The 25,090-nt window shown below is 45.9% G+C and overlaps 1 protein-coding gene across 1 annotated transcript in view; it reads left to right on the top strand.

Annotated features, from left to right (window-relative positions):
* The window catches only part of EPG5 (ectopic P-granules 5 autophagy tethering factor), a 160,672-nt gene that overhangs the window by 101,463 nt on the left and 34,119 nt on the right, over positions 1-25,090 (top strand). The window contains exons 26-35 of the mRNA XM_068252178.1: positions 895-1,069; positions 6,438-6,600; positions 8,659-8,801; positions 9,098-9,254; positions 9,945-10,139; positions 14,757-14,970; positions 17,339-17,499; positions 18,373-18,580; positions 19,968-20,043; positions 23,338-23,441. Of these exons, the coding sequence (XP_068108279.1) occupies positions 895-1,069; positions 6,438-6,600; positions 8,659-8,801; positions 9,098-9,254; positions 9,945-10,139; positions 14,757-14,970; positions 17,339-17,499; positions 18,373-18,580; positions 19,968-20,043; positions 23,338-23,441 (1,596 nt within the window). The remainder of the gene's footprint in view (positions 1-894; positions 1,070-6,437; positions 6,601-8,658; positions 8,802-9,097; positions 9,255-9,944; positions 10,140-14,756; positions 14,971-17,338; positions 17,500-18,372; positions 18,581-19,967; positions 20,044-23,337; positions 23,442-25,090) is intronic.

Here is a 25,090-nt window from a genome sequence, read left to right as displayed (position 1 = left end):
GGCCTGTAGTGTATGGACAGAATTGACAAGAGACTAACTTATCCCTAAGGGCTCATTTCCACTATAGCGAATTCGCATGCGTTTTTCGCATGAAAATTCGCATAGCAATACAAGTGAATGGGACTGTTTCCACTTGTCAGGATTCCTTTGCGTTTTTCTGTGCAGAAAAAATTCGCATGGCAGAGCCATCAGAATTCGCATACCGCATACCGCTATGCGAATCGCATACAATGTAATTAATAGCAAATTCGCATGAGGTTTGGGCATGCTAATTTTCATGCGAATTTTCATGCAAATTCGCATAGAAACAATGGAAAAGCACACCAGCACTGCCATGGTTAAATTCGCATACATCGTCATCCATGCGAATTCGCATTAAAATTCGTATAGACCCCATGCGAAATTCGCATCCGCATGCGAATTTTTACCGCGGCGATTCGCACCGCACAAGTGGAAATGCAGCCTAATTGCATTCGATTAGAGATAAAAATTTTCTTTGTTGAATCTGTACGGCATGGAGGTAGTCTCCGGGCCTCAGTATGAACACTGTGATGCGGGGAGTTCCACTGGTCAAGAGGGTCATCACACCTCCATAATCCACTGTAGTGTAAAAGCATTCCATCCTCAGCGGAAACTTTTCCAATGCTTCGCTTTATTTACACCGCAATGAAGCATAAATAAAGTGAAGCATTGGAAAAGTTTCCGCTGAGGGTTGAGTTCCTTTGTTGAATCTGCCCATAATCTTTAGGTCTATGGACAGCTTAATCAATTTGCAATAGATTTTGGGTCAACTGAGTGTTCTCAGTTACTACTTTGTTTTTCCTGCTGATTATTGGAATCTGGCTTACTTTGGAAAGCGAGGTTTTTAGCTTCATTCTTTTTATTCTGTTTCAGCTTCCAAGGAGAGGATCCTGATAAGCCTGAAGAAGCACAGCTCTCCGGTCACCGGGACCACCCTGCAGCTTATGAAGCCCCCCGTGCCGGTCATCCCGCCATCTTGTTTCCTCAACACTCAGGACGCCATGAAACTTGTGCACAAAGACCTGACGGTGCTGCAGCAGCATGCAAAGTGAGTCTGCCAAATAGATGACATTGTATTCTTTATTTTTCATGCATTTTCCTCTTACGATTTTCTTTTAAAGTCAGTCTCATAAAATAATTATTAAAGTGGACCTGAACCTCGGACCTCCTCTCTGCTCTAAAAGATACACAACAGCACAATAACCTTTAACCACTTCAGCCGTCAGTGTTGTTTCACCTTATGCATCCGAGCAACTTTCCCCTCCCATTCATTCGCCAATAACTTTATCACTACTTATCACAATGAAATGATTTATATCTTGTTTTTTTTCCACCACCATTTAGGCTTTCTTTGGGTAGTACATTTTGCTAAGAATTATTTGAATATAAGGGCCCGTTTCCACTATTGTGGTACGGAATCGCCGGCGAATGACCACAGGCGAAATCGCATGCGGGTGCGATTCCGCATGCGTTTTGTGCCGCGATTTCGCATAGGTTAGGATAATGCGATTTTAACCATGTCACTGCCTGTGTGAATTAACATAGGTACCTATGCGAAATCGCATGCGAATTCGCGGCAAAAACCGCATGGGGAAAACGCATGCGATTTCCCTATTAAATACATTGCGTGCGATTCGCCTGCATTCCACACTCAAGCGAATTCTGAGGGCTCTGCCGTGCAGAAAAATCCTGCACAGAAAAACGCACAGCAAAACTGACAAGTGGAAACAGGCCCATCCACTTGTACTGGCTGTGCGAATCCGCATGTGAGCAACGCATGCGGATTCGCGATAGTGGAAACGGGCCCTAAATCCATTTTAACAGGAACATTAAGAAAAAAATAGAAAAAATTATTTCTAAGTTTTTGGCCATGATAGTTTTAAAATAATACATGCTACCATAATAAAAACCCATGTATTTTATTTGCCCATTTGTCCCGATTATTACACTGTTTAAATTATGTCCCTATCACAATGTGTGGCGCCGATCTTTTATTTGGAAATAAAGTTGCATTTTTTTCAGTTTTGCGGCCATCATTTATTATAAGCCCATAATTTTCAAAAATAACAGTAATACACCTTACTACATACATATTAAAAAAGTTCAGTCCCTATGGTAACTATTTATGTATTTTTTTTTAATTGTATATTATTATTATTTTTTTTTTACAAAAAGAAAAAAAATGTGTAGCTATTGTGGAGCGTGAAAGGTAAGGGGCTAATTATAAAAGTAAAAAAAAAAAAAATCATTATCTGGACATTTTTATTTCCAGATGTAATTTTACAATTTGCATTTGCAGCGCACTTCTGTACAGGGCTGTGGAGTCGGTCCAAAAATCCTCCGACTCCGACTCCTCAGTTTAGGATTCCACCGACTCCGACTCCACGACTCCGACTCCTCTAATTTGCATAATACAATTTTGTTGATTAAAAGTATGTAACATGAAATTCGTCTCTTAACTGCCAACGCTTAGGAATTTTACAAGACAACTGAAGTGAGAAGGATATGTAGACTACTATATATTTATTCCCTTTAGACTAAAACTAGTCCTTAGTAAGAGTACTTGTAAAAGGTACAAACCGGAACAAAGAACATCTATCAGGCCCTAGGCAATGTAAGTGTGGGTACATGTAAGAATGATGTGCAGGTACTCTGCAGGGGAATGAAGAGATTGTAAACCGACAACACCTCTGTGTTCAATGTGCACAGCATTCTCAGTGGATTCCCTGCAGCTCTGTGGGGAGTGCATATGTAGAGTATAGAACTACTGTGTAACAAAGTAAACCTGAGACAGATGAAATTAAAGTTTTATACATACCTGGTGCTTCCTCCAGCCGCCTTCAGGATAATCAGTCCCTCGTTGTCCTCCTCCACCACCTGGATCTTCTGCTATGAGTCCAGATATTTGAGCCAGTCAGGCGTAGTGCGCATGCACACACTCCGCCGCCAGGAGCATACTACACCTGTGCAGCACTATTGCGCAGGTGCAGAATGTTCCTGGCTGTGGGAGCGGCATGCGGCCGGACAGCGCTGACTGGCTGAATTACCAGGACTCATAGCAGAAGATCCGGGTGGTGGAGGACAGCGAGGGACTGATTAGCCTGAAGGGGCTGGAGGAAGCCCCAGGTATGTATAAAACTTTACTTTTCATCCGTCTCAGTTACCCTTTAATTTGTAGTCACCAAACCAAATTTTAATAACATATCACATTATTTGATTTCATCAGCAAAGGGAGTGCATACATTTGCATAAATCAGCATCAATGCAGAATTATTTCCATCTCATTGACCATCTCTATTAGTGACACAGCTACACATCAGGCTTTATTCTTACAGCATAAATGTTATTTAGTATATATAAGAGATTCCTGTGTACGCATCATATATACAGTCACAATCAGATATGTATATCTGACCTTAAAAATACGGGGACTGCTTTATTGAAGCAGCACAAATAACTAATTTTGATTGGTTTATTTCATTTTTGTAGACTAAGCGCAGCTATTACTGTATATGTACATTATTTTTAATGACTATTATCTGAGAAATAGAACATTTTATCATATTTTCTATTTTAATTACAGTTACAAATTCATTAGGAGTCGGAGTCGGTGCATTTTTTCCCGACTCCGACTCCAGGCACCCAAAATTGCCCGACTCCACGACTCCGACTCCACGACTCCGACTCCGACTCCACAGCCCTGCTTCTGTATGCGTAGTATTAGTACGCAATATGTAAGTAATGTGTGGACGGGACAGTAGGGGTCTTGTGAAAGACGAAGCCGTCTCTTTGTCTTTCATACGGGGACCTAGATCAATGAATGGGAACTGTGTTCCCATTCTTTGTTCTCCGGATTAACTGAAGGCGGCGGGAGCGCGCGCCTGTCAGCAGCAGTAGCGTAGCCCATCTGGACGGATATGTCCGTCCAGATAGAGTTAAGTGGTTAATCCAAAAACATTTCTTTGTTACAGCTGATACAAATCCTAAAATAAATCTACACAGTTTCTACTTCCTGATTCATGGAAGTAGACATATTGTTTACAGCCTGTGCTTTCCAATGGGCTTATCTGCCATAGGCAGTCATGTGACACTGGGAGGATCAAATTACAACTTGAGATTAGACACACATGAGGGGGAATTGCACAGCCTAAACTCTCTCTGAATACACACAGGGTGCATTTTTCTCTGTTTTTCTTCTGTCCTATGCAAGAGTTCAGCTCCACTTTAAAATTATTTATACCGTAATCAGTTTACAATTCGTTAACTGTGATAACTGTGAATTTACTCTGAAATGTTCTCACGCTGTGACTCAGAACCATAGCTAAACTATTTTGGCAAGAATGTGTATAATTAGACCATAACTGGCAAGGGTCTCCTAGTATAGCGAACGGGAAAAGCGAATTCAAAAGCAGAATGTCTTTCTGGTGCTGTAATTTGCTACAATAACTTACGTAAATTTAGTAGGTGGAGCTTGGCCCAGTTCACACTTGAATTAAAAAACAGTCCGTTCTTGGGTCAGAAGGGAACGGATCCAATGTTAACCTATGGATCCATTTACATTCGTCCGTTTGAACGGATCCGTTTTGCACTTTCCGCTGAACGGAACGAAAGTTTGCTGCTGGACATGCAAAGTGACCTGCAGCCTACCGCTTGCTTCATTCCTCTGCTCCTGCCTCCCACTGCATCCTCTAGGCCAGGATAATGCTGCAGCAGCATCATGCAAAGATATCCACGGCCTACCGCTCGCTTAATTCATTTGCTCCCGCCCCCACTGCGTCCTCAGCAGCATGCAAAGATATCCACGGCCTACCGCTCGCTTCATTCATCTGCTCCTGCCCCCCATTGCGTCCTCTAGCCCAGGATAATGCTGCAGCAGCATGCAAAGTGACCAGCAGCCTACCGCTTGCTTCATTCCTCTGCTCCTGCCCCCCACTGCATCCTCTAGGCCAGGATAATGCTGCAGCAGCATCATGCAAAGATATCCACGGCCTACCGCTCGCTTCATTCCTCTGCTCCTGCCCCCCACTGTGTCCTCTAGCCCAGAATAATGCGACAGCAACATGCAGAGTGACCTGCAGCCTACCGCTCGCTTCATTCCTCTGCTCCCACCCCCACTGCGTCCTCTAGGCCAGGATAATGCTGCAGCAACATGCAAAGTGACCTGCAGCCTACTGCTCGCTTCATTCCTCTGCTCCCTCCCCCAATGTGTCCTCGAGCCCACGATAATGCTTCAGCAGCAACATGCAAAGTGATCCACGGCCTACCGCTCGCTTCATTCATCTGCTCCTGCCCCCCACTGCATCCTCTAGCCCAGGATAATGCTGCAGCAACATGCAAAGTGATCCACGGCCTACCGCTCTCTTCATTCCTCTGCTCCCGCCCCCCACTGCATCCTCTAGCCCAGGATAATGCTGCTGCAGCATGCAAAGTGACCTGCGGCCTACTGCTCGCTTCATTCATCTGCTCCTGCCCCCCACTGTGTCCTCTAGCCCAGGATAATGCTGCAGCAACATGCAAAGTGAACCACGGCCTACCGCTCGCTTCATTCTTCTGCTCCCGCCCCCCACTGCATCCTCTAGCCCAGGATGATACTGCAGCAGCATGCAAAGTTTAATGCAGCCTACCGCTCGCTTCATTCTTCTGCTCCCGCCCCCCACTGCATCCTCTAGACCAGGATAATGCTGCAGCAACATGCAAAGCCTGGATGATATTGTAGTGTTGCAGCCATGCACAAACAAGTCACAGATGACAGGCAATTACGTCAGTTATCGGGCAGCAGCTTGCACAGGAAGCATAGGTCTCACCAGTTAATGCAAATACAGTAATTATTGTGTGCTCCTCTGTCCACATTTCTGTGCAGCCTGGAGGATACTGTAGTGTTGCAGCCATGCACAAGAAAGTCACAGATGACAGGCAATTCCCTCAATAATCAGGCAGCAGCTTGCACAGGCAGCATAGGTCTCACTGGCTGGTGATTTTGAGGTAATCCACGCAGGCCCAGAGTAGCATGCAGATAGCGAGCAGGCTACATGTGGCTGCCAGCCTGCCGACCGACCACGGCTCATGGGGCTCTGACTGACGTATGACACATGTACCACCCTCCACCACAACCGCCATTTTTCACTATAGCTGGATAAAAAATACCTAAGTGGCCAAAAAAACAGGTTTAATATAACAGAAGTTCTTTTATATCCGGGTTTACTGGCCGGGACCTGGACACTTCGTTTACTATAAATGAATGTTTACTATATCAGAGTTTATTATAACCAGATTATTCTGTAATAACATGTAGCAGCCATGGCTGATTGTCGAGAGTTTTTAGTGAGAAGGGTGGATTTATTTGGACTGTTCACCGCATTTCTGTATGAACAGTGATGTTTAAGGCATTGAGTGACAGCAGCTGTTGTTTTTCCCAGGACCGCCTCTATGCGGGAAGCTCAGCAAGTGGCCTTAGACAGCGAGATGCTGGACACCATCCCCAAACTCTACATCAACCGAGAGGAGCAGATTGAAATGAAGATAGAATGTCGCAGCAACCTGAATAAGACCTGCAGCGGCCCGGCCGTCGTCATGGTGAAGGTGAGCCGCTGTACTGGGCCAGTAACCATTTAAAGCCCAACTCCGCAAGCAAACGTTTCCCTAGACTTGTACAGGATGAAGGTGAGCCGCTTAACTGGGCCAGTAACCATTTAAAGCCCAACTCCATAAGCTAACGTTTCCCTAGACTTTAACAGGACGAAAGGCAGAGCTCGTTATTTTCTGTGAAGGCTTCCTTTCCCTTCCTTGTAAAAGAAATCCACTTAAAGGAACCCATTTACCAGCCATTTATAGCACATTGGGGTTACCATTAGCAACTAAACCTTAATCCACTGCCTGTTTCACTTCAAAATTGATTGTATTGGTGCAACCAATGTTTTTAACCTACGCCATTGAATAAGTTACGTTTTAGTCCTTAGTCTCCTCAATAAGGTTACATTTTGTTCATTTAGTTAAATCAGGTGTGTGTATTGGTCCTGTCTATGCCCCGTCCTTGCATTGGCAGAGGCTAAGTCCGAACAGCTATCCAAGACTAGGCGGCAACCAACATCCTTTATGTCCTGTGTGTATGACCCGCTACAGTATTGCTGTGGTTTCCTGCAATGGTTGCTATGAAGTTAAGCTATAAGAGTAGATAATCACCTGGTTCTGCTGCCTCATTTCCACTGACAGCCTGCTTGCAAGCCCCTGTAAAATTATTATATACCCCACCCCCTCTCCCCACATTTTGTGTCCCAACTTATGACAAGTAGGCTGGCACATGTCACCAGTCACAGATGTGCAGGTCTCAAAAAGACCCCCTTGGACTTTTGCATATTTCAGCTATAGCAAAATTGTCAAGATGCCCTTTTTTTTTATTTTTTTATTTTTTTCTACAAAATGCTTAGTGAAAAGAAAAAAATCCTGTTTCCTGCAGAATTAATTTTGCAGGCAAAGAGGAAGGTGTGAAGCCCCTATTGGCTAGAAGGTCAGCAAAAGCTCGGTATACAGAGGCGCCAAAGTGTAGAGTAAAATGTCTTAAAAACCGTTTAGAAGCAGAGGGGGATGTGAGGATGGACTCACCTCCCTCTTACAAAAAAAGAAAACTCACTTGAGTCTCGATAAAACAGAATTGACAAATAATCTATTCAACTCCACAAATGCAACGCGTTTCGCGGGCGTGACCACGCTTCCTCAAGCAAAAATGGGCACACAACTCAGTGGGTCAAGCAGTAGGTTTGAGCGCCTCTGTCCTCTGTCATCAGAGGCGCTCAAACCTACTGACCCACTGAGTTGTGCTCCCATTTTTGCCTGAGGAAGCGGGGTCACGCCGCGAAACACGTTGCATTTGTGGAGTTGAATAAATTATTTGTCAATTCTGTTTTATCGAAACTCAAGTGAGTTTTCTTTTTTGTAAGAGGGAGGTAAGTCCACCTTAACATCCCCCTCTGCTTTTAAACGGTTTTTAAGACGTTTTACTCTACTCTGGCGCCTCTGTATACCGAGTTTTTGCTGATCTTCTGGTCCACCCTGGGTGGAGGGGTGCATCCCCATCTATTATCTACAGAGAGCGACTTCTTAACCTGAGTGGGGTCAGGTCCTAATGATCCCCACCTGCATTTAAAGTGGTTGCTTATGGGTAACCCATGTTTGTGAGTATATACACATAAAATTGTATTGAACGCTTCATTTTACCTGACAATACTGCACCATATTGGGCTCTCGATTCTCTTCTTGTTTTTAACCATACCCTATTGGCTAATATCAGTTCCTGGTGTACCTGCTGGGGTTTGCATAAGGCGATCATATTAGCCTATTTAGGATTCGCTCCTGTTTTATGTATATTTCACAACTCCCACAGCTCCTTCTGTCTCCAGAAGTGTGGCCTGGCAGCATGAGTCGCTTGATACAGACTCTCAGATAAGATGGGCAGTGAAAGCAGAGGAAAGCTGTCTGTAACTCTTGATGCTGGATTACAAACTCTACCCCATGTATACTTTATATACTGTACAGAAGAGTTGTCTATTGAAGGATTGTAGCATTGGATGAGTTTAGTAGTAGTGAGTGTAGTTGGTGGAGCACACATCTCTCTGATCCTCACTGGGTTGTCCTCTCCTGCAGTTTGAAGGGATGCAGATGGAGGAGGCTGTCAGCCAGCAGCTGCATGTTCTGCGTCGGGAGATGAAACAGCTACAAGCCGAAGCCACCAAACCCACAGCCATCAACATCATTGAAACCGCCGTGCATCTGGAGAACTTCATAACGTGAGTTTTCTATAAAGCTCTTGAGTTATTTAATTTCATTTATCCTGTAAGTTTTTGGGAAATGGGGGGGGGGGGGGGAACCAAATGTTGGTGTCTTTGGCTAAAATAGTCTGAAAGGGTCACTCCATCAGAAATGTTGCCTATTTTAATTAGAATGTAGCGAACGGAATCACCCACTGACTTCTCGTATCCGTCCAGGTTAATGGTAACAGCACTCCCTGCACCCCCTATGACTCTGCTACTGTCACTGCGCATTTGTGTGACAATGTCATTGTGTTCTGTTCTTTTCTGCACAGGGCTCTCGTCAATGCGTACAAAGTGCATTCACCCCCAGAGATCCAGAAGATCGGAATCGGGACGTTCTTTGCCGTGGTGGAGTTTGTGTGTGATGAGACCCAGAGGCATCCTCCTTCCCGACAGTTCTTCACCTCCTGCATTGAAATACTGGGGCAGGTAGGGGTGCAGCCAACTCCTATAATGCTAATATTTCCACTGAATCTTAAAGGGAAGGTTCAAGCAAAATAAAAAAATGAGTTTCACTTACCTGGGGCTTCTACCAGCCCCATGCAGCCATCCTGTGCCCTCGTAGTCACTCCCTGCTGCTCCAGTCCCCCGCTGGCAGCTTGCCGACCTCGGAGGGGCCGCATTGCGTACATTTTTACGCATTCCCACTAGTGCAGGAAAATGAACACATACATTTTTACACATTACTGGTTCAATGCGTAAAAATGTATGTGTTAATGTTCTTGCACTAGCGGGAATACGTAAAAATGTACGCAATGCGTCCCGCCGACCTCCGAGCAGTGCTGTATTGGTGGTAATTCTGCACAGTATGCAGCATTACCAATCAGATGCTTATAATATGGAGTCAATGCAGAAACTGTTAATTGAATGCAGATTTATAAAGCCTGGGTTCAGACCAGTCCCGATCACTGAGCAGCTGCTGTATTTGGTCTGAGCTGCAGGAATTATGCAAATTTTTCGCAGCTTGGAACTGGACCAATCAAATGCACTTCCTGACCGTTTTGATTGGCCGAGTTCTGAGCTGCATACAATCTGCATTAAATTTGCATGTACACCAGAATCATTGGCCATATCTAGTGTCTACCTCTCCTGATCCCTTTTGTGTGTTTCACCTATTAGGTGTTCATCAGTGGAACCCAGTCTGAGTGCCGGCCCATCCTTCAGACCATACTGCAGAACCGGCGGCTGTGCAACCTGCTGTCTCCATACTTCACCCCGGCCGCCTCTCCTGGGGAATTTGTGCACCTGTATGAGAAGGTGGTCCAGGCCATCTCCGAGGACAACAGTGATGTCATCTTTATGCTGCTCACCAAGGTATGTTCCGTGACGCTCAATAAATCCTTGATGAAAGCATGGATACTTACCTATGGAGAGGGGCAGTTCTGCATCTCATAGAGCCTTCCCGCTCCTCTCTCTGGCCTGTTGTTCCAGAGCCAGGCCCCGGTGACGTTCTTCCACCAGCTTTGAGTTCATGCAAGATTATGCAAATTCTATATGCAAATATATGCAGCTTGAAAATGAACCAACCAAATCCTGATGAGGAATAATTTTAAAACTGCATAAATTTGCATATAACATTTGCATCATCATGCATCAACTTGCAATTATTTGTATCTCGTTGACCATTGATAGTACTCACATCCTCAAGTACTTGTGAAGGTGAGTGGATTTGTACTGCAGATGCGAGAATTCCCGCATTTGCAGTATGGTTGCGCTCATCTTCACAAGTACTCAGGGATGCAACTTCGCAAGTACTTCGCAGGGACATGCGTACTTCTGAAGACTGCAGAGGAGTCCTGAAGGCGCAGACTTCACCGGGGGACAGGGGTGGAACGAGGGGACATGGCAGCTCCTTCATGCATCACTGTGAAATCCCAAGCATATATGTTATAAAGACCATAAGGAGACAGAATTCTTGTTTCTTTCCATGACTGTCTTCATCCAGCATTGTGCAGCAGTTTATGAGAACCCATGGCCCAGTAGATGTGCCTTGTGGAGTAACCTCACTGACTTTAGACCCCAGCTTTCACTGCGAGTGCATAGGTGATGTCATCAGACTTGGCTCAGTTCACACTATGCCAGCAGGGCTGTGGAGTCGGTCCAAAAATCCACCGACTCCGACTCCTCAGTTTAGGATTCCACCGACTCCTCGACTCCGACTCCTCTAATTTGCATATTACAATTTTGTTGATTAACAGTATGTAACGTGAAATTCTTCTCTTAACTGCCAACGCTTAGGAATTTTACAAGACAACTGAAGTGAGAAGGATATGTATGTATATATTTATTCCCTTTAGACCAGGGGTAGGGAACCTATGGCTCGGGAGCCAGATGTGGCTCTTTTGATGCATACATGTGGCTCACATAAAAATCAGTATGGGCTAATTCACTAAGCTACTCTACTCAAGCAGGACAGCTTAGTGTGGCAATGCAAATGAAAATTTCAAAGTATGCACACTACTGCCGTAGCATGCACTGCTAACTTACTCGCCCTCCCCCCAAAGCGAATGGCTGCTCCAATTGTCCCACTCTTGACCCTGTCAGGTCCAGTGACTTTCTAGGGCGAGATCCCCGCACTTTGATTGGCCCAATAGGCTGCCTGTCACTTGACATCAAAGTATGGGGATCTCATCTTACAAAGTGAATCAACCCCCAAGTCAGCTAGCTAATTGTACAAGCGGTTAGTCGGTATTTCTTCTGTCTGGCTTTCTGGGAAATTGCTAATGTTGCTGAAACCCAAAAGAAACTGAAGACGTGTCTGACACTTCCGCTGCCCGGCGGATCAACTGTATGCACATCACTATGGCAATAAGGCCATGAGCCCTCTGCTGCGCATGCGGCCTGTCCCAGTTTGGAACATATTGTATGGCTCTCACAGAATTACATTTTAAAATGTGTGGCGTTTATGGCTCTCTCAGCCAAAATCGTTCCTGACCCCTGGTATAGACTAAAACTAGTCCTTGCTAAGAGTACTTGTAAAAGGTACAAACCGGAACAAAGAAAATCTATCAGGCCCTAGGCAATGTAACTGTGGGTACATGTAAGAATGATGTGCAGGTACTCAGCAGGGGAATGAGGAGATTCTTCCTCTATTACATTCTTCATGCACAATCTGAACCAGGTTTATGGGTGACAGACAATACCTCTCTGTTCAATGTGCACAGCATTCTCAGTGGATTCCCTGCAGCTCTGTGGGGAGTGCATATGTAGAGTATAGTACTACTGTGTAACAAAGTAAACCTGAGACAGATGAAATTAAAGTTTTATACATACCTGGGGCTTCCTCCAGCCCCCTTCAGGCTAATCAGTCCCTCGCTGTCCTCCTCCACCACCTGGATCTTCTGCTATGAGTCCAGGTACTTGAGCCAGTCTGGTGTAGTGCGCATGCACACACTCCGCCGCCAGGAGCATACTACACCTGTGCAGCACTATTGTCCAGGTGCAGAATGCTCCTGGCTGTGGAAGCGGCACGTATCCAGACTGCTCTGACTGGCTGAATTACCTGGACTCCTAGCAGAAGATCCAGGTGGCGGAGGTGGACAGCGAGGGACTGAATGGCCTGAAGGGGGCTGGAGGAAGCCCCAGGTATGTATAAAGATTTTCTTTTAATTCGCCTCAGGTACCCTTTAATTCGTAGTCACCAAACCAAATTTTAACAACATATCAATTTATTTGATTTCATGAGCAAAGGGAGTGCATACATTTGCATAAATCAGCATCAATGCAGAATTATTTCCATCTCGTTGACCATCTCTATTAGTGACACAGCTACACATCAGGCTTTATTCTTACAGCATAGATGTTATTTACTATATATAAGAGATTCCTGTGTACACATCATATATACAGTCACAATCAGATATGTATATCTGACCTTAAAAATACGGGGACTGCTTTATTGAAGCAGCACAAGTAACTAATTTTGATTGGTTTATTTCATTTTTGTGGACTAAACACAGCTATTACTGTATATATACATTATTTTTAATGACTATTATCTGAGAAATAGAACATTTTATCATATTTTCTATTTTAATTACAGTTACAAATTCATTAGGAGTCGGAGTTGGTGCATTTTTTCCCGACTCCGACTCTGACTCCAGGCACCCAAAATTGCTCCGACTCCGACTCCACAGCCCTGTATGCCAGTGTGGCAGGTTATCCATTTAGTACAGATACGCTGCACCACTCCCGTGGTCTGTGGCTGTATCCGCTGCACTTGGGAGAAGATGCATGCCATTCTGTCGGATGAATAGAAACACACCTGGGCCCATATGCAATTCACTTTTTGATATTTTCACAACTTGTAAATAAAATGCCTTTTAAACCACCAGCAAGCAAATAAATACTCAAAATAATTTTGACAGTAATTTTTCACCTATTTGCTACTTTTTCCATTGCAAGGTGCTAAAAAGTTATTATAAATTGAAGGTAAAAATGTATCTCCTAGAAGAAAACTCCAGAGAAAAAGTGAATTGCATATGGCCCCCGGTGTTCAAAAGGTTGTAATTTGCAGACCTGTGAACGGGTCCATGCTTTCCCATAGGGCAGTAACAGTCCGCTCTGCATGCCCATTGGTCCGCTGCTGTCTGCTCTGCGAAGCAATTTGACAGCAGCCCTTGTGTGGACAGTCCCCAAAGGCTACACAGGTCCAACAAAGCGTACGACCAAACTGATGACATGACCAACCCTTTCACACAACCTGTATTTCCATACGGCCAAACCAACTAAACGGCCAACTCATTTACATACTGCACACACAGAAGTGGAAAGGACTGCACAATATGGCCACATTCAAAACAAGTACACGTCGTTCAACCGACTTGTACACACGTGCCCAACAGTCATGTGAGTTCAACCACCTGTTAGATCGGGCGGTGCGCCTGTTATCAGTCACTCCTCTAATTGTTTGCTACACCTACACACCCAACTATCATCCAACAGACCAAGTTTGGACTATGGTTGAGCAGAATAGTTGCCCGCGTGTAAGAGCCTTTAACCTCCTTGCCGGTTATCCCGAGCTCAGCTCAGGGTAACCTGCGCAGGAGGATTTCTCAGGCCCCGCTGGGCCGATTTGCATAATTTTTTTTTTCCTACACGCAGCTAGCACTTTGCTAGCTGCATGCAGTGCGCGATCGCCTCCGATTCGCCGCTACCCGCCGCACCCTGGGCTTGCTACATGATTTAAAAAAATAAATTAAAAAAAAGTGCCTGCCTCCTTGCCGGATTAATTAGACCGGCAAGGAGGTTAAGCTGGCCATACACTAGGCCGATTCCCGCCAGATCGACAGCAGATTCGATCACTGGGATCGAATCTGCTGTCACATCGTTCCCGCTACACGCCGAATTTCGATCTATTTCGACCGATCGCTCCGTGCGGAAAATTACCGTCGATCGCCCATGGGTAGGGAGCGCGTCGCTAGCGGCGTTCGAGTGCCTGACGACCGACGCAATAGAGCGGCAATACATTACCTGCTCCGCCGGCGTGACTGCCCCCGGTCACCGCTGCTCCGTCTCCTCGCTGGTCTCCGGGTCTTCACTTCTTCCTGCCCGGTAGTAAGTTTAAACAGTAGAGGGCGCTCTACTGTTTAAACTTCCTGCCGGGCGAGAAGAAGCGAAGCATGCCGGGGCCCGGAGACCAGAGCGGAGACGGAGCAGCGGTGACCGGGGGCAGTCGCGTCGGCGGAGCAGGTAATGTATGGGGGGGGGGGGGGGCGGATAGCACATTAGGCTTCTGTGTGTAAAGGACTTGGGTGTTCAATTCCGAATGGCACCATGTTGGTCAGCCAGTTATTTAGTAGCATCACGAAAAGGTGCAGCATCAGGACATACATCCTTCTTATTCATACGTATGTGTTATTCAAGCGTGTAAATGTTCTGGACTTGGAGAAATGATTTCTTGGTAAACCTAACTTTGTAATGTTCTCACAGTTTGATTTGAACCATTGGCTGAACTCTGCCAAGCCGTCCATGTCTGAGCGGAGCAAGCTGCTGGAGTCTGTGCACCTGGCGCTGACGCTCTGCGGGATGGAGCCAGAGGAAGATCTGCTAATGCCCTTTAATATTTTCTGCAAGCACTGGAGCTCCATCCTGCGCTACCAGTTCCCGGATCACTACAGCGACTGCCTGCGCCTCCTCATGCAGAGTAAGTGTCCTTCCTGTCACATGGTGTCTCCTGGCGCCTCCTCATGCAGAGTGAGTGTCCTTCCTGTCACATGGTGTGTCATGGCGCCTCATCATGCAGAGTAAGCTTCCTTCCTGCCACATGGGGCTTGATTCACAAAAGCGTGCTAAAGCAATGCGTTTATCGCGCAATGTACCGTGCATGAAGATTTGTGTGTGTACAGATTCATGTGCGCACGCTAATGCGGCAAAGTGCGTGCGACAACCTTTGTTAGCTCATGCATGTAAATCTGTACGCGCGCAAACCTTCACCTTGCGCGCTAAATGCATAGCACGGTCATGCTATGCTTTAGTACACTTTTGTGAATCAAGCCCTAGGTGTCTCCAGGCGCCTTCTCATGCAGAGTAAGCTTCCTTCCTGTCACATGGCGTCTCCTGGCGCCTCCTTATGCAGAGTAAGCTTCCTTCCTGTCACATGGTTTCTCCTGGCGCCTCCTTATGCAGAGTAAGCTTCCTTCCTGTCACATGGTGTCTTCTGGCGCCTTCTCATGCAGAGTAAGCTTCCTTCCTGTCACATGGTGTCTTCTGGCGCTTCCTCATGCAGAGTAAGCTTCCTTCCTGTCACATGGTTTCTCCTGGCGCCTCCCTATGCAGAGTAAGCATCCTTCCTGTCACGTGGTGTGTCCTGGTGTCACATGACTTGTAACTGTCTGGCTGGGATCATCACTTAAAACTGCTGCAATGGTATATTACCTATTAACACATATATAGTATTCAGAGCACACCGCTGTATGTCCCTATCTGTACCACAAGTGGTTTTAGGGCGTTACTGTTTTATATACGCTAATAATGTTCTGTATAGTGCTAGTTAGGAACACTTCACATGTAGGCAAGGCAGCAATACACTTTTCAATTTCTGGTCATCCATGAATAATATCTCCACCAAACTCACCGAATAGATAGACCACCAAGGTCTTAGTGTGTGTTGGGACTATGCCCAAGTCACTCCCGACCTGCCCACCAGTTCACTTACAGATCACTCTTATGCACCTCCGCTGATGTTCTAGTACTCCAACACACACTACAGGTTTCAATACCTCGAATAAAAGCTCCTCACAGCATAATACTGCTACCATTCATTGGATGTAGAAAGCCATTTTACTCGCATAAAGAGTATAAAACAGGCCTAGAGTTTGGGTATGGGCTCTCCCCCATCTAGGTGGCCACGGCTGGCTCCGCCTTTCATAATCGAGTGTGTTGGGCTGCTGCTGCACACACAGTTTCCACTCACACTCAGTTCTGATTGCACGTGCCCTGCCACATCCAGGTTCCACCCAACCCAGATGTGACAGGGCAGGTGCAATCAGAACTGTTTCATTCCGTCTCGGAGAAGCCATGGCTGGAGAAGCGAATTGTGGGAAATCCTGTGGTGAGTGTACTTGTGAATTGTGGGAAATCCTGTGGTGAGTGTACTTGTGAATTGTGGGAAATCCTGTGGTGAGTGTACTTGTGAATTGTGGGAAATCCTGTGGTGAGTGTACTTGTGAATTGTGGGAAATCCTGTGGTGAGTGTACTTGTGAATTGTGGGAAATCCTGTGGTGAGTGTACTTGTGAATTGTGGGAAATCCTGTGGTGAGTGTACTTGTGAATTGTGGGAAATCCTGTGGTGAGTGTACTTGTGAATTGTGGGAAATCCTGTGGTGAGTGTACTTGTGAATTGTGGGAAATCCTGTGGTGAGTGTACTTGTGAATTGTGGGAAATCCTGTGGTGAGTGTACTTGTGAATTGTGGGAAATCCTGTGGTGAGGGTACTTGTGAATTGTGGGAAATCCTGTGGTGAGGGTACTTGTGAATTGTGGGAAATCCTGTGGTGAGGGTACTTGTGAATTGTGGGAAATCCTGTGGTGAGTGTACTTGTGAATTGTGGGAAATCCTGTGGTGAGTGTACTTGTGAATTGTGGGAAATCCTGTGGTGAGTGTACTTGTGAATTGTGGGAAATCCTGTGGTGAGTGTACTTGTGAATTGTGGGAAATCCTGTGGTGAGTGTACTTGTGAATTGTGGGAAATCCTGTGGTGAGTGTACTTGTGAATTGTGGGAAATCCTGTGGTGAGTGTACTTGTGAATTGTGGGAAATCCTGTGGTGAGTGTACTTGTGAATTGTGGAAAATCCTGTGGTGAGTGTACTTGTGAATTGTGGGAAATCCTGTGGCGAGTGTACTTGTGAATTGTGGGAAATCCTGTGGCGAGTGTACTTGTGAATTGTGGGAAATCCTGTGGTGAGTGTACTTGTGAATTGTGGGAAATCCTGTGGTGAGTGTACTTGTGAATTGTGGGAAATCCTGTGGTGAGTGTACTTGTGCTCTTATAACTGCCTTGATGGTGTGCAGGTTCCTCTGAGCAGCTCCTGAGTGCTGAATGTTGGAGGACGTCATTGAAAGCGATTGGATGTTACAGTCCGAGGGTCCCTCTGAACACCGTCAAGCTGGAGAATAAAGACCCGCTCATGTTTCCCAACTGCACCAGCAAGATGATGCTGTCAGCAGAGCAGGTAAGGATGTGGAGAGTTTCTTTTGGTTGCAACCTTCTCAATAGGAAGTCACTGAATCATTTCTGGCAGGAACTGAGGGAGTCCTTTACTAAAGGAGAATAAGAGTGAGGCATCTCTGTATCCACTCTGAATATCTAACTTTTCTGCACCTGATAGGATATGTGAAGTGAATACAGGTACACTTGCCTGCTCTTCACTGCCTATATCTCCATTAGCAACAGGGCCAGCTGTAGTTACATTGGCAATATTTAACTGGGGGCCGCCCCTAACAGACCCTTCAACGCCGCCATTAGGGGTCCATTTGCTGCTGCCTAATTCCTCCACCATCCCCCAACTTTATTGTGGTCCCCGGGGCCCCTGCAAAGTTTTTGGCATTGTAGGGACTCACCTGTCCTGGTCGGCATGCTCCCCATAAGTCCGTGGCTCTGTGTGTTCCCGCCTTCATCCTCGCAGGTGCGCCTTTCCTCTGTGACCCAGCGCATTTTGTAAGGTAATATGCCTCCGGGTTTCTGAGAAGATGCGGCCAGCGGGTATGAAGATGGGAACACTCAGACTAATTAAAGAGTGCGCCAGCTGGGACAGGCAAGTCTCTACAACACTGAAAACTTTGTACTGGCCCCGGGGACCACAATAAAGCTGGGGGTAGACCCGAGGGGCTGGGCAATTGCTCATATTGTCCCTTTGGTACCGCAGGCCCTGTTAGCAAATAACCCCTAAGTGACACGTTTGTTCCATATACTGTGTTAGCTACATCAGTGGTGTACTGGCATGAAAAAATCAATACATACAGTGTATTTTCTTTCATATGAAAAGGCGCATATCATGCCTATGCAGGTATAATACACTCTTCAAGGCCTTGTTGGTATTCTGCAGGTCCTGGAGACCATCAAGTGGCTCTCAGACTTCTTCTACAAACTGCGCTTGTCCAAGTCAGACTTCCAGAGTTTCGGCCTGCTGTCCAAGTGGAGCCTGTATATTGCAGAGATGAAGATCTTCCTGGAATATCTGGTGAAAAGTCTCATAGACTACGAGATCCTCACCATCAAACAGGAGCCGATGGGCAGCCACCCGATCCAGGCAGGTAATGATCACCCGCAGCTCTTTCCTTATTGGCTCCTGCTAGCTCCTGGCTAGGTGCGCTGCGATTGGATGATAATCAGTGTGTGGGCTGTAGTGTTGTCCGGATCATGAACGATTCAGATCTTTGATCATCCGAATCATCAAAATGAGTGATTCGGATTGCAAAAGGGGCGGGGCTAGGAACGTCACACTGATTAATTCGCTGTTGCTCGCGCTATATACTATATGACCCAAGCCCTATGTTTGTGCATGATGTGTGATGCTGAAGTACACGCCCATGAAGTGTGTGTGTGTGATGCTGAAGTACACGCCCATGAAGTGTGTGTGATGCTGAAGTACACGCCCATGAAGTGTGTGTGGTGCTGAAGTACACGCCCATGAAGTGTGTGTGATGCTGAAGTACACGCCCATGAAGTGTGTGTGATGCTGAAGTACATGCCCGTGTGTGTGTGTGTGTGTGTGTGTGTGTGTGTGTGTGTGTGTGTGTGTGTGTGTGTGTGTGTGTGGTGTGTGTGTGTGTGTGGTGTGTGTGTGTGTGGTGTGTGTGTGTGTGGTGTGTGTGTGGTGTGTGGTGTGTGTGTGTGGTGTGTGTGTGTGGTGTGTGTGTGTGGTGTGTGTGTGTGGTGTGTGTGTGTGTGTGTGTGTGTGTGTGTGTGTGTGTGTGTGTGTGTGTGTGTGTGTGTGTGTGTGTGTGTGTGTGTGTGTGTGTGTGTGTGTGTGTGTGTGATATGCTGAAGTACATGCCCATGAAGTGTGTGTGTGATGCTGAAGTACATGCCCATGAAGTGTGTGTGTGATGCTGAAGTACACGCCCTTGAAGTGTGTGTGTGATGCTGAAGTACACGCCCTTGAAGTGTGTGTGTGTGATGCTGAAGTACACACCCATGAAGAGTGAGATGCAGAAGTACACACCCATGAAGTGTGTGGGCCCTGTATACATGAAGGACTTGCTGAAGCTGCACCACACCTCTCACAACCTCAGATCAGCTAGTTCTACAAACTTGGTCACTCCCAGAGTGCACCTCAAAAAATCTGGAGATAGAGCCTTCTGTCATGCTGCCCCTACTCTTTGGAACTCCCTGCTACACCCAGTAAAGACAGTACCATCCCTGGAGCTATTCAAATCCAGACTGAAAAGCCACCTGTTTAGCCTGGCATTTCCGGACTTATAAAATTCTTCCTCTGTACCACAATGGTCTGAGCCATGCTTATGCGCTTTGAGTCCCACGGGAGAAAAGCGCTTTACAAATGTTAGTTGTTGTTGTTGTTGTTGTTGTTGTTGTTGTTATGCAGAAGTACGTGACCACATGGGAGGAGCAGCTTCTCTGTCCGACCTCCTCTGAACCAGAATGAAAGCTGACACTATGTTCCCTCTTTGTATTTTTCAGTGCTGACGTCTCTTCATTCAGTGATCACTGAGCTCTTCAAGCCTTGGCTGATGGTTCTGGACGCAGGAGATAACAGGTATAAACCCTGCAAGCTCTCACTCAGAGAGGACACTGCATTGCTTTTCTGCCAGTTACATTGATCGGAAATCCTAAGTGGCAGAGAGAAGTTCAGTTTAACTTACCCGTGGCTTCTTCCAGCCCCCTGTACTCCTTTAAGGTTCCTCCCTGTCCTCCCTTCCGTTTTCAGGTCCAGTAAAGTCTGCAACTCCCTCAGTCCTCAGAGTGGTCTGCGCATACACAGTTGCAAGGTTTACAAACTGCGCATACAGATCTAGAAGGCGCTTGTTTCAGAGACAACACAACCTGGTGACAGCAGCGCAACCAAGGGGACCGGGAGGACAGCGTGGGACCAGCAGGACTACAGGGTGCTGGAAAATGCCCCACCTAAAATAAACTGAACTTCTTCCCATCACGTAAAGGACCACTATCGTGAAAAATGTTAAAGGAATACTGTAGATCTATGCATTTATTTTTAAATGCTGTATGTTGTAGCACACATTAGGACAAGTACTAGGAGCAATTTGATTCCTCACACAGCTGTTCCTCTCAGCTGTAAAATCCTCCGTCAGTTTTACATACAAAATGTATCTAAATACTGACGGCTCCCAGAGGGCTAGACCATGTCTCTGCACAGTTTATAGTTTAATTATCACCTTGCTGAAAGATTCTTGTTGATATGGTGGTAAGGGGTTAAAGATTCTAGCAATGTGTGTTTTTTTTTATCTTTGCTTCTCTTGACTGATAAAGATACTAATAATGCTAATTGTAGATAGTGGTCTGCCCCTCTCAACAGCTTGTAAAGTGGATGCAGCCTGGAGTGAATCACCTTAAGCAGCAGCCAGTCTGAGTGTAAACACAGACTAGTGTTATAGCTAGTTATATTCCAGCAATATTACAGCTCATTTAGTTACCTGTTACCACCTCAGATCAGCCTATTTCTTCTCATGTCTCCTGCATGCTGTGAGTGACACAGTTACATATATTTGTGAGCTGTGTGACAGAGTAACCAAGCAGCTCAGGGTGACCCAAACTACTATGAGCTGTGTGAGAAATGAATTTTTAAGCAGGGATAGCAAGAGAGAGACCTGGGTGAATACATAAAGTGCCCCTGGCACTAGTGGTAATGTGTACACTAATATAGAGTATTTTAAAAAAAGTTGTTTCAATCGATAGTATTCCTTTAACTTTCAAAAAAAAAAATTAGAAAAACGATTGAAAAAAAAAAGCGTATGCACATTTTTTAAGAAACGCAGTTCTCCCAGATTAGAATACTTTTTTTCTTCCTGCCACTTACAGTAGGCAGTAAAAATCAGACCTATTTGGACTTGTCCATTTCTTCATGGGGGATTCTTAGTATCTCCTTTTTTTCTTTATAAAAGCACGGAATGGATCCATACAAAGATGTCAGCCAGCCTCCCTGCTTGCTCACACACTATTCTGGCAGTTGGACTGCGCAACTGCCATTCGGTAAATGCTTTTGCAAATGACTAAAATCCTAAAAATCCCCCATGAACAGATGGACTAGTCCAGAACCTGTCAGATTCTTACTGCCTACTGTAAGTGACAGGAATATGGCAGACAGGCAATATATAGTGTACTTCTTTCAAGTATGTGCACACATGCATTTTAAAATGTGTCATTTTTCTTGATCGTGGTTCTTTAAGATTTCCTTACAGCAAACCTGAAGTGAAAATAAACTTATGAGATCATGAATTGTATGTGTAGTACAGCTAAAAAATATAAAATTAGTAGCAAAATAAAGAATCTCATATTATGTCCAGTACAGGAAGAGTTAAGAAACCTCAGTTGTTATCTATGCTAAAGAGCTTCTCTGAGCTCTTCCACCCAACTTTGGACAGAGACAGTCCTGTTTTCTGAAGCACTTATATAGCCAAGAAATGTTGAGAGACAGCTTAAAGAGAACCCGAGGTGTGTTTAAAGAATGTTATCTGCATACAGAGGCGGGATCTGCCTATACAGCCCAGCCTCTGTTGCTATCCCAAACCCCCCTAAGGTCCCCCTGCACTCTGCAATCCCTCATAAATCACAGCCATGCTGTGAGGCTGTGTTTACATCTGTAGTGTCAGTCTCAGCTGCTCCCCCGCCTCCTGCACAGCTCCGGTCCCTTCCCTCCAATCAGCAGGGAGGGAAGGGATGCAGGCGGGGACTGGAGTTCTGCAGGAGGCGGGGAGAGCAGCAGACTGACACTATAGAGATAAACACAGCCAGCTCTGACAAGCTGTTTGTCAGCAGCGTGGCTGTGATTTATGAGGGATTGCAGAGTGCAGGGGGACCTTAGGGGGGTTTGGGATAGCAACAGAGGCTGGGCTGTATAGGCAGATCCAGCCTCTGTATGCAGATAATATTCTTCAAACCCACCTTGGGTTCTCTTTAAGGTCAAGCTTTACTGCAGGGAAATTCAAAGGATCATTAGCTCTGCTTTGTTTTATAGTTTAAAATACAGTGTGGTTTGTAAACTGCAAATATGACAGAATGATGCAATGTTATAAAAAAACAACAACTATATAACTAAAATAAAAATATGAGACTCTCTTCTTTGCTCGTAATGTTCTATTATCCATACTACACATTCATTATATCACAAGTTTATTTTCGCTTCAGTGTCATTTTAAAGTGTGTTTTTCAATTTTTACAAGGTTATAGACAAAGTGTTACCACCTACCGAGTAAAGCAGTTCTGACCTGCTGAGGCATGGAGTCCACAAGACCTCCTAAGTTGTCTCCTGGTATCCGACACCAACGCATTGGCAGCAGAGGAACCATAATGAGATATAGCACAATGTAATACATTATTCAGGATACCCATTTTTACCTTAATCTCCTGGTTTCAGCACCAGAAACACTTCCTATATGTAAATATTGCTTTATATTGGTATGTAGCTCCCTGTCTCCCCCCCCCCCCCCCCCTACTGATGCTTAGCATTGATTCATAAGTCTGTACAAACCAGGAAGTAAAGCGTTTTGCTTGTTATGCACCCCTTCCACTGGTTTACATCAGCGACACACCCCTTTCACAGGATGGGGGGATTATCACATCTGTAGGGATGTTGGCTCTGCAGATGCAACAATGAGGGAAATCGCTCCCATCTGAGTAACAGCTGAGCCATGATAAGCTGTTTTCCCGGTGACTCACTGTGAAGCATGGCGAGAGGGATTAGGGCAAACACCAGAGCAATCACATGTTTGTCAGCGTAAAGCAGCCTGTTAGATGTGTACAGAGATGATTTGGTGGACTGTTTCTCAGAGAAGGTGGAGACATGTTGTAACGTGGTCTTTCTCCTGTGGTTTAGCAATCAGCGCTGTTACCCCTGGCTGGAGAGTGACGCGACCATCGCTACGGGAATGGTTCAGCTGTTCTCAGACTCCATCCTCACCCTGCACCAGAAGTTCCAGGGTAAGCCTATTACTCCTGTGCTTGTAGTATCTAACCTTGCTTTATTCCTGGTTTTCTGTTTGTAGTGTCTTCAAACTAATGGGAACCTAAGAGGGAAGGCTCTGGGTCCTATAGAGTCTACCTGCTCCTTTCACAGCCCCATCGTTCAAGTGCCGTCACCCCCGATTGGTCGAACACTGCTCTCTGCTGCCGTAGGAGGCTTCAGAAGTCTTTGGGAGCCCGAGTTCTCCTGCAGACGGGTGGCTCTGTGCTGCGCCTGTGTTAGCGCGCGCTCACCCATGCGCAGTACGGAGACGCAAGTATTCAGGAGTACCTGGGCTACCAAAGACTTTCGAAGCCTCCTGTGGTGGGGAATTCAAACGGGGTGACTTCACTGAAACGAGGAAACCATGAGAGGAACAGGAAGGCTCGATAGGACTGTACTAGAGCCTTTCCTCTCCTTAGGCAAGTATCTGTTTGTTTGGTTTTTAGGTTCCCATTAGCTTTAACCACTTCAGGACCACAGGTTTACACCCCCCTAGTGACCAGGCTACTTTTTGCAATTTAGGCCACTGCAGCTTTAACTACCTAATGACTGAGTCACGCCAGTGGGCGTGAACGCGGCGACAGCCCCAGGGCCACCTAACCCCAACTGTACTGGAGCTGCAGTGTACCAGGGAATGCACGTGCGCATGCGCAATCATTCCCTGCAAGTTCACTTAGCTCTGCTCCATGATCAGCCTGAACAACAGATTGTTTAGACCAGAAAGGTAAAAGAAACCCCCTATGTTTACATTTGTACAGCGCTGCGATCTCCTGCAGCGCTGTACGCGGGACACTCGGCTGTCCCTCAGAGCGGCTCCTAATGTGTGCCCACTGATAGGCTGATGCTTTTGAGAGGCGGGGAAGAGATCTGATCGCCGTCCTATGGCAATTTAGGATGGTAAAGGGGGGAGGGAGACAAATATGAGAAACAATATGAGACTCCTATCTCTGTTACTAATGTTTTATTTCTTAGCTGTACTACACATACATTTAATTATATTATAAGTTTATGTTCACTTCAGATTATCTTTAAAGGACAGGTCCAAGGAGGAAAAAAATAAGATCTACTTAACTGGGGCTTCCTCCAGCCCCTGGCAGCCGATATGTCCCTCGCTGCAGCTCTGGTGTCCCGAGGTTCCCTCCGTTGCAGATGCCGTCCTCACCAGGTCAGCATCTTCTGCACCTGCGCATGGCCGCGCTGCTCGTGATTGCGCTCCTGTGGCCTGGAGCATTCTGCGTAGGTGCAGAAGTACCTGGTGGGGCCGGCACCTGCAACAGAGGGGACACCGAAGCTGCGGCGAGGGACAGATCGGCTGCCAGGGGCCCCAGGTAACTAGATCTTGTTTTCTTTTTCTCTCCTCGGATGTGTCTTTTAAGATTTCCTTTAAAGTCCCAAAACTAACATTTCAGTAACTTCTCAGTTACATAAAAGAACATTTGAAAGCAGTCATTTGAGAGCAGAATGTGACTGTGACAGGCAAGTAAAAGTTTGCTAAACATACGTGGCGATCAGCTGGTGAGAAGGGACACAGTCCATTCTCATAGGCTACCATTGATTCCAACGAAATTCTGCTTCATTTGCCTGATCCAAGACCCATCCTAGCATTCTACTTATTGGAATAGAC

This window comes from Hyperolius riggenbachi, chromosome 1 (assembly GCF_040937935.1).
Source record: "Hyperolius riggenbachi isolate aHypRig1 chromosome 1, aHypRig1.pri, whole genome shotgun sequence".
Lineage (NCBI taxonomy): Eukaryota > Metazoa > Chordata > Amphibia > Anura > Hyperoliidae > Hyperolius > Hyperolius riggenbachi.
The sequence above is the reverse complement of the archived record's forward strand: the minus strand, read 5'-3'. Positions and strand labels throughout refer to the sequence as shown.